Consider the following 9,988-nt stretch of genomic DNA (forward strand, 5'->3'; position numbering starts at 1 on the left):
TCGTGGCGGGCCAGCAAGGTGGGCACCTCTGCGTCGACCAGGTCGATAAGATGGCGGTCGACATCGTCGTCGAGCGGGCGGAATGTGGCCTGAAAGGTATCCGCAAGGGCGTCTGCCTTCGCCACCGGTGTGTAGGCGGCGCCTGTCGGTGTCTGGAGAGGGGGCACAGTCGACCTTTTCTGACCAGTGAAATGGCGGGCGCAGCCGTAGTCCTCCGCGCTTCTGGAGAAGGCAGCAAGGCGCTGGGCCCAGACGGAGTTCCTGTGCTCTTCGACTGCTGTCCGGATGTAGCGGCGAAGTTCGTTTATCCGGCGCTTGAGGCGGCGTTCCCGCGTTACTCGCCATTCCCGAAGTAGCCGGTTTCGGGCGCGGATCATGTCCAGGGCAGCCGGCGGTATCGGCGGGCGGCGGCGTGCAGTGGCGGCGGACAGAGGAGTGGCGGCTGCGAGGGCGGTGCTGACCGCCTCCTGGAAGACTTCGGCAGCTGCATCGACGTCGTCATCCGCTGCAGGCGGCGGGTGCATCAGGCGTCGGCGGACATCGTTCTTGAATGCGCCCCAGTCTGTGCGCCGGTAGTTTGGACGTCGTGGGCTGTTGAACGGCTCGATACCCAGCTCAAACATCACTGGCAGGTGGTCAGAGTGCATGGCGTGTAGCACCTCGGCCGACAGTTGATATCGCAGACGGCGGGTTATGGCGATGTCAAGCACGTCAGGGGCTCCATTTGAGGGATAGCACGTCGGCTCTTCCGGTCCGCACGCGTGCGAGTCCTCTTGTTCCAGAAGAGTGAGCAGCAGCCGGCCGCTTGCAGTACCCCGGATAGAGTTCCAGGCAGCTGACTTGGCGTTAAGATCGCCTCCTAGGAACAGCGGGCCCGGTAGGTGAAGCAGGGCACGGATGTCCTCCCTGTTGAGAGGTCGGCGTGGTGGCCTGTAAACAGCGATGAATGTGATGGCGCCGTCAGTGGTCTCAACTGCCGCGGCCGTGGCTTCGACCTGATGTAGCTGCGGGAGTGGGACGGCATAGTGGCGAAGACCGCGACGTATGTAGATCGCTGTGCCTCCCCCTCGGGTCGGTCGGTCGTGGCGATAGCAGGAATAGTTTGCCAGGTTGGTCCGCAGTCCAGGCTTGAAGTGGGTCTCCCCGACCAGAGCGATGTCCACGTTTTGCGTCCGCAGGAGATGTTCGAACTCGTGAAGGTCGCGGCAGAGGCCATTGGCGTTGAACACCATGACCTGGAGATCTGTTGCGTGAGGTCGTCTATCCATCTTGATGTTGTTGGACTCCGGAAGCGAGGAGCACACCGCGGACGGTGCTCTCCACGATTGCTGCAAGGGTTGTCGGCAGTTGCTGGATGGCCATGTTCATCTCCATGATGGCAGTTGTCATTGTCTGCATGAGGGCGACGAGGTCCCGTATGTCGTCAGGGCCATCTGGGCGTGTTGTCGGTGCTGGGCGAGCCCAGGCGGCAGGACGGCGTTGCTCTCGCAGGGGCGGGAACGCAGCAGTCGCCAGAGGTGGTGCGGCAGAGGGCGCGTCGGCGTCATCGTGTGTCAATACGGCTGGAGCGTGAGGGGGCGGCCCTAAGGCCTTGGCCGCCCGGTGTTCCATGAGCGTCGGCGCACTGGATGGGGGTGCTGCTGGGCGCTGTCGGCCGCCGGCCTCAGAGCGTCTTCTTCGAGCTGTCTTGGGGAGCGGCGGAAGTCCCCGTCGGCGTCGGCTGGCGGCTTTGTGTGCCGGACAAGACCGAAAATTGGCGGTGTGGTCACCGCCACAAAGGCAGCATTTGGCTGGAGTCTCTTTCGCTGCTGGGCAGGAGCGGAAGTCGTGGTCGCCCGCGCACTTCACACATCGGTAGGGGAATGTGCAGTGGCGAGCGACATGGTTGAACCCTTGGCAGCGAAAGCATTGAATGTTGCCACGGGTCCTTCGGAGGCGCTCTGCTGAGATGACGAGGCCCATCAGTCGCGTCACTTGGAAGATCTTCCGGTGGTCGGTCGAGTCTGGTAGGATGACTAGTCGGAGGCCAGACAACTTGTTTGTGCCCGGCATGCGGTGGTATTCGACGGTGGTAGCCGCGAAGCCCATCTTCTGCAGCTGCTGTTTGAGGACGTCATTTGGCAGCGTCCGAATGACGCCGCGCAGGATTACCTGTAGGATGGCCGGGCGGACCACCGGGAAGGTGTACGTCGGTAGGCCCGCGTCGCCTGCATAGCCCATCACTGCTCGATGGTCATCCAACGACGAGAGAGTGATCTTCACTGTTTCACCGCCCGTCTGCTTGCAGGAGAAAGGCTGCTTCATATTCTTTCCGACAGCCAGTCGTAGAACGCCGGATATGAGGGGGGAAACTGCATGACAACAGGCGGGATGCGGCCTGTGGACGTCGAAGTCGGTAACGGCGCGGCCGGCTGGCCGGGCTGCAAGGCAGTGGCGTCTGATGGGGCCGGATGCTCGTCATGGTCGAGGCTGTCGAACCGATTGGCAACAGGAAGTTCCGCTTCTGCGGCCGGTGCTGGGCGTTGTCTCGCCACCCGCTTTTTCTTAGGATGCACAAAGGCATCGTCCGGTTGATCCCGCTTCTGGGAGGCGGTGTCAGGGCCGCGGTTGCGGCGAGAAGTCGTCGTAGAGGCCGTGGCGGCACTCGCAGTCGAACGTGTGTCTTCGTAGTCGTCTTCAGAGTCTGCTAAATCCATAACTAAATCCGGTTCGGAGTCCGTGTTCAGAGCGGCGGTCATCATCATCGGATGTCCTTCCTCCATAGCTTGGTCCGTCGTAAATGAGGGGCCGGCCGGGGCCGCAGGCGGCACAGGTGCCACCTGGCGGCGGGCCGCCACACTCTTTGCTTTCGCAGCGCGCGTCACGTCTGCTCCGTTCGACATACTAGCTCGGAGTGCGCCGGGGACGGAACACGACGGGGCGGGGTCGGGGCGGGCGGGGTCGGGGCGGGCGGGCCCGCGCGCCCCGGTGCTGCGCTTATATGCCCTCGGTGCGCGTGGTGGGGGGAGGGGAGGGCGGGCCGCGGGGCCCCAGAGTCTATATAGGGGGGCGGCGCGCGCGCTGGGCGCCACAACCGTAGCCGACTCGCTAGCGCCGGGTGAGGAGCTTGCCTTGCTTTTTTTGTATATTATTGTGGTTGAGACGCTTGAAGAAGAAGAATGACAGGCCGCGGCAAGGGAGGAAAGGGGCTCGGCAAGGGTGGCGCCAAGCGGCACCGCAAGGTGTTGCGCGACAACATCCAGGGCATCACGAAGCCCGCGATCCGCCACCTGGCGCGCAGGGGCGGCGTGAAGCGCATCTCTGGTCTGATCTACGAGGAGACGCGCGGAGTGCTGAAGGTGTTCCTGGAGAACGTGATCCGCGACGCGGTGACGTACACTGAGCACGCCAAGCGCAAGACTGTGACGGCCATGGACGAGGTGTACGCCCTGAAGAGGCAGGGGCGCACCCTGTACGGTTTCGGCGGTTAGGCGGTGTGAGACCGAAGGAAGGAAAGGAAAGAAAGAGAGATTGAAAAACGGCCCTTTTCAGGGCCACCACAGTGTTCGGAAGTTGAAAAGTGCGAAAGAGTCTGTGTTGCTGGTTGTTTTTTTTCTTTTTTAGTCTACTTGGCCTTTTAGTTTTGTTTGGAGTTTTTTGACGTGGTGTGCGGTGCGGTGCGGTTGGGAGGGAAGGAAGCGTGCCCTTGCGTTGTGTCAGCTCCTTCCTTACTTCCCTCCCTCTTTGCTTGTATGCTTTTTGTCGGTGGATGGGCTGTGTGTTGCGGCGCGGCTGAGTGCCGAGGGGTTATTTTTGAGGTGTGTTGTTGTGCGCCATGTGTGCTGGTTATGGTCGCGAGACTGTGCGTGCGTGGAGTGGAGGAGGTGGCTAAGTACGTGTGTACAAGATGGCGGCGCCTGTGTGTGTGTGTGTAAGAAGGAAAAACCGTACACAGAAAGAGAGAGAGAGAGAGAGAGAGAGAGAAGTGGTGCGACGTACGACTGGAATTCTGCTTTGGACCTAGGTTTGTGTGGTGGCCCTGAAAAGGGCCGATTGTTTTGTTTTTGAGCCGAGCCGAGGCGGCAAATGGCGCGCTGCGTGCCAAGGGAGCACGCGGCGGTGCCGATTGCGCTGTTTCTCTTTTAGGCCTTCTTCTCGGTCTTCTTTGGCAGCAGGACGGCCTGGATGTTGGGCAGGACACCTCCCTGTGCGATGGTGACGCCCGACAAGAGCTTGTTGAGCTCCTCGTCGTTGCGTATGGCGAGCTGCAGGTGGCGCGGGATGATGCGCGTCTTCTTGTTGTCGCGGGCCGCGTTTCCGGCCAGCTCGAGCACCTCAGCCGCGAGGTACTCCATGACGGCGGCGAGGTAGACGGGTGCCCCGGCGCCGACGCGCTCGGCGTAGTTTCCCTTGCGCAGGAGGCGGTGGATTCTGCCGACCGGGAACTGGAGCCCAGCCCTGCTTGAGCGGGACTTTGACTTGCCCTTGACTTTGCCTCCCTTTCCGCGTCCAGACATGGCGATGGGCTAGTTTCGAAAGAAGCGAGAAAAGCACAACGCAAACGGTGCGAGCCGCCCCATTGGTCGGCGGCCGCAGCAGGGCGAGCTGGTAAAGGTGCGGCGGCGGCGTGCGGCGGGTGCCAGGCCCATTTCCGAGTCGTGTAGCCGAGGAGAGCGGACGCTGTTATTACTGCGCTCCGCGCTCCATTGTGTTGCGCGCCTGGGGAAAACCCGACCGCCGCTCTCGCCACGTGGGAGCGACCTCTGCTGCTTGGGACTTGCGTGCTTTGTCACCGACCTCGTGCTTTCGCAAAACGCAGGCGGCGATTCTGGATTAGCCAGATTCTAGCGTTAGTTAGGGATTTCGAGGGCCAGGGCCCCCTTCACGTGGGACCAGCCCGCGTACTCAGAGGCAAAGGCAGACTTAATAACGCATCCCAGCCGACTGTCTGAAATATCAGAAACGTTCCTTCAACCATCTCCGCCCGCCGCGGTGCCCACTGGGGTTCCCGCGGCCAGCACATCATATACAGCCCAAACAGAACACACAGAACATAGTACAGACAATGCACACACACACGACTGCATAATGGGGATGAACGAAACAAAAAAAAGCGTCCGATCGATACCAACCAGTGTGAGGAAGCCACAGAACCGAAAAGAAAGTCTGACGACATTATAACCGACAGTGACTCTGAATTAGAATCCGATCCTGGGCGCCTGGTAGTTGACGAGGACGCCATGCTCTCCCAACCATCTGACCAGCAGCTTGTAGCACAGGTTCCCACTGCAAACAAATTCAGTGTACTCAAGGACGATGACGCAGGAGACCGACCAACTCCCGCCAAAAGCACAGAAAAACAACCGCGCGTACCGCCGATTGTAGTGCACGACACAAAGAATTACATGAACATACTAGGAGTTATCAAACCGAAACTAGAGGGATCCATGAAAACTCTCTCCAGAGGGGGAAAGGTCACATACCAGTTTTCACATCCCCAGGACTACCACAAGCTTATTTCTCTCCTGAGGAACGAAAAAATCCAATATTACACACACGAAATGACCCCCAACAAACCACTAAATGTGGTAATCAAGAAGCTCCTAGCAACCATGGACCCAGCCTTGGTACACGAAGCTCTACTAGAACTCAACTTCCCAGTACTGAAAGTGGCCCAGATGGCAACTATGGACGAAGGAGCAAAGGAAAAGCGGCTCCAGCCGAATTTCCAAGTTCACCTCGAGAACACTGAAGCTGCTAGAAAAATATATCAATTAAAATCACTACTGCACCTACAAGTAAATGTCGAGTCGTACAGAACACCAAAGGGCCCCACGCAGTGCCACAACTGCCAGGGGTTCCAACATGGAGCCAGACACTGCAACCTTCGACCGAACTGTGTAAAGTGTGGCAAAGACCACCAGTCAAAGGAATGCACAAAGAAGTTCGAAACCGCCCCCACCTGTGTGAACTGTAAAGGCCCCCACACAGCAAATTACACAAAATGCCCCACACGGTTAGCGATCGTGCAGGCGCGACAGGCCAGGTCACAATTGAAGGCAGCTCAAACCAACCCGCCCCCACCCCCAGCTCCAGAAATGGGCCCAAGAACTTTCCAAAAATGAAAAACCGGAACACTAGACACCCACTATCAAATCCTTGGGCTACGCAAACAACAGCACAGCCAACCCCCTCCACCTCAGCCACCGTAGCACCTGATGAATCACAAAATTCTACTGCTCCTCCCGCCACAGCCGGATTAGGAGCCGACCTGCGGGACATCCTAGGCCTCCTGTCCCAATTCAACATACCAAAAATACTGCATACAATTCAGGACACAGCAGCAAAACTCCGACAAGCAACAGATCCAATCTCAAAAATCAGTATTATCTTCACTGCTGCTGTTTCCATTCTTAGCCCCTAATCAGGAGGTAAATATCATGACTTGGAATGCAAATGGAATTCTAGACCAGAGGAACACCTTGCAGGAGTTCCTTGATACGCACAGGGTAGACATCGCCCTAATCACGGAGACCCACCTAGAACCAAGCACCTCTTTTAAAATCAGAAACTACACAGTCGTCAGAAAGGACAGGCCGAATAGACCTGGAGGCGGGACGGCTGTGCTCATCAAAAATAGATTAGCCTATAGCCAGGTACAACTGCCAGGACTGCGTAGGGCTGAAGCCACCGCCATAGAAACTAAAATAGGAGGCAGACTGATGAATATCGCGGCAGTCTACAACCCGCCGGGGACGCCCAACCTCCAAACGGACGACTTGGATATCCTATTCAACCAAGCAGACACAGTTATCCTAGGTGGAGACTTCAACTCTAAACACGGCGACTGGCACTGTAGAACCACAAACAGAAATGGCAGGATTCTGCGTCCATACCTAAATGCACGCAGAAACATTGCTGTGATAGCACCAGATGTTCCGACCCACTACCCTTACTATTCGCAACATAGGCCAGACATCCTAGATATCTACCTGCTGAAGAACATCAGGCTCCAGACATCGATCAGAGTCATCAACGACCTAGACTCTGATCACAATCCAGTGATCCTCACTCTAGGAGGTGACCCCACAAGACAGGTAGATACACGGACCATAAGAACATCACACACGAACTGGGAGAGGTATACCAACTTAACTGAACAGTCAACACCACCTGTGGGTCAACTCCGCTCTCGAAGAGACATCAACAGGGCTATAGATGAGATAACGGAGGTCATAACGGAGTGTGGCAGGAAGGCCACGGTAACTATAGCGCATACAACCTCCAGAACTGATCTACCACATCATATACAGGACCTCTTAGCTGAGAAGAAATATTACAGGCATAGGTGGCAGAATTATAGAGACCCAGCCGACAGGGCACAGATGTACCGATTAGCCAGGAGGGTCAAGAGGGAACTCCAAACACACAGAAGCATCTGCTGGGAAGCCCTCCTAACGGACATGGAGAGCACACCAGATAAGTTCTGGAGGGTCATCAAGTCACGAAAAACAGGCAACACCTCGCTCCAACCACTCCACGGTAGAAATGGAATAGTCTATGAACCACAAGAAAGGGCGGAAGCTATGGCCGACTCCCTGGAGTTACAATTCAGAACACCAAATACGAACGATCAGGAGAGCGACGACCATGAAGAGCAGGTGATCGCCTGTGTCAACAGGATCCTCAGGGCCCCAGTCACAACATCCTTTAGACCAGTAGAAGCGGAGGAAGTTAGCGTAATAATAAAAACTATAGGCAACAAGAAAGCAGGTGGCCCAGACAAAGTCAGCCCATTGCACCTCAAACACCTGGCACCAAACACACTGGAATTCATCACGCACATCCTAAATGCTTGCCTGGAAAGGAACTACTTCCCACTCCCATGGAAGAAAGCTAAAGTAATAACGATTCCAAAACCACAGAAGGACCACCTCTTTCCTCAAAACCACAGGCCGATCTCACTCCTGTGCTTCTTGGGGAAAGTGCTAGAAAAAATCATTCTGAAAGAACTGGACAGATTCCTCAAAGAGAACAATATTATCATACCGGAACAGTTTGGATTCAGGCAGGAACATAGCACAATACACCAAGCTATGAGACTAACTGAATACATATGCAAGGCCAAAAACATCAGGCATAGTACGGGCGCGGTCTTTCTCGACATAGAGAAAGCCTTCGACCGCATCTGGCACTATGGCCTGACATACAAGCTCAATGAATACGGCTGTCCTAAACACCTCCTACACATGCTAACTTCCTTCCTTCGAAACCGCACCTTCTATGTGCGCTTATCAGGAGCCGACAGCTCGATCAAACAGGTAGAAGCTGGAGTACCGCAAGGCTCCGTAATGGGCCCAGTCCTCTACTCTGTTTATACAAATGACATACCACAGCTAAGAGGAGGTCAACTCTCCCTCTTTGCTGATGACACGGCCCTGTATAGGAGTGGACCAAATCTCCACTTTATCGCAAGGAAACTACAAGAGCACCTGGAGATAATTCAGAAGTGGGCAAACCTATGGAAGGTCATAATAAACAGCACCAAGACTCAAGCCATCATGTTCACACATCGGAGGATGAGTCCAAACATCATTATTAGGTTTAACGACACAGATCTAGTCTGGCAAGTAGTTTTTGATAAGAGAATGACCTTCAAACAGCACATCACGCAAATCTGCAACAAGGGGTCCCAAGCCATATCACAGTTGTATCCACTACTGAAAGGGAATGGGCTAACTATTAGAACTAAACTAAAGATGTATAAGACGATAGTATTTCCAGCCATCTTATATGGGTCGGAACTCTGGTCGCTGACCAGCGACAAGAACTTGAAGAAAGTGCAAGCAGTTCACAACAGATTTCTCCGACTGGCTACCAATGCACCCCGTTATCAGTCAAACAGAAATCTATACAACCTCACAAACTTCCCCCACATCACCGACATCATCAAGCAGAAATCCGAATCATTCTTCACCAAAGCCGCAGCCTCCCAATACCCCCACATCCGCATCATCGGTATAAACCCAGAGCACACCATCACCAAATTCCCGAAAATAACAATCACTCGACAATTCCACATCTAAGCAAACTACATCCGACTACAGGTACACAACAAAATAACACTCAAGACGACACCAAACCATCAGTTTCGTTCCCCAAAACATCAGACAGAAGGCAGGAGCTAAATTAAGTCTCGGTCCTTCAAAACAACAGGGTCCTAGAACCCATCCGACAACCCACACGCGGCGGGTGCCACTGTGTGGGGAGACGCTGACTAGAGCGGAGCGCTTGACTGACTGACTGCGTGCCTACCTGCCTGTTTGTTCGTGATGCCGCCCAAGACTAGCGGGAAAGCCGCCAAGAAGGCTGGCAACGCACAGAAGAACATTTCGCAGGGCGACAAGAAGAAGAAGCGCAAGGGGAAGGAGAGCTATGCCATCTACATCTACAAGGTGCTGAAGCAGGTGCACCCTGACACGGGCATCTCGTCGAAGGCGATGAGCATCATGAACAGCTTCGTGAACGACATTTTCGAGCGCATTGCGGCCGAGGCTTCTCGCCTGGCGCACTACAACAAGCGCTCGACCATCACGTCCCGCGAGATCCAGACCGCTGTGCGGCTCTTGCTGCCTGGCGACCTGGCCAAGCACGCGGTGAGCGAGGGCACGAAGGCGGTGACCAAGTACACGAGCTCCAAGTAAGGAGGTGGCTCTTGGAAATAGGAGGCTCGTCCGCGGCGCGGCGCGGCGAGAGCGGCAAAAGAAAAAAAAACGGCCCTTTTCAGGGCCACCAAAATGCCTTTGCGGGAAGGGCGGAATTGTTGTTGTGAGCGGGTGGACGGCGGCACAGCTGTAGCTGTAGCTGTAGCTGTAGCTGTGGTGCGGCGCCGGCGCCTTTGGTTTTGGTGTGACGTTGGGATACGCACTTTAGCCACAGCCGGGTAGTGGGCGTGGGTGTTTCGAGACGTGTTGGTGTTGGTGTTAGTGGGGCGGATCGCTGGAGTTGG

The 9,988-nt window shown here is 55.8% G+C and overlaps 1 protein-coding gene across 1 annotated transcript; it reads right to left on the reverse strand.

The window, feature by feature from the left end:
- Nucleotides 1–1,260: 1,260 nt before the first annotated feature.
- On the reverse strand, nucleotides 1,261–2,304 carry LOC126285054 (uncharacterized). The gene has a single exon (XM_049984377.1). It carries the CDS (start codon nucleotides 2,302–2,304, stop codon nucleotides 1,261–1,263), a length of 1,044 nt encoding a protein of 347 aa, XP_049840334.1.
- Nucleotides 2,305–9,988: the final 7,684 nt, after the last annotated feature.

The sequence above is a fragment of the Schistocerca gregaria genome, chromosome 8 (assembly GCF_023897955.1).
Source record: "Schistocerca gregaria isolate iqSchGreg1 chromosome 8, iqSchGreg1.2, whole genome shotgun sequence".
Taxonomy (NCBI): Eukaryota; Metazoa; Arthropoda; class Insecta; order Orthoptera; family Acrididae; genus Schistocerca; species Schistocerca gregaria.

Bases quoted from the DNA above. Each gene is read 5' to 3' on its own strand.
- LOC126285054 (XM_049984377.1), bottom strand. From the start codon at position 2,304: ATGAAGCAGCCTTTCTCCTGCAAGCAGACGGGCGGTGAAACAGTGAAG.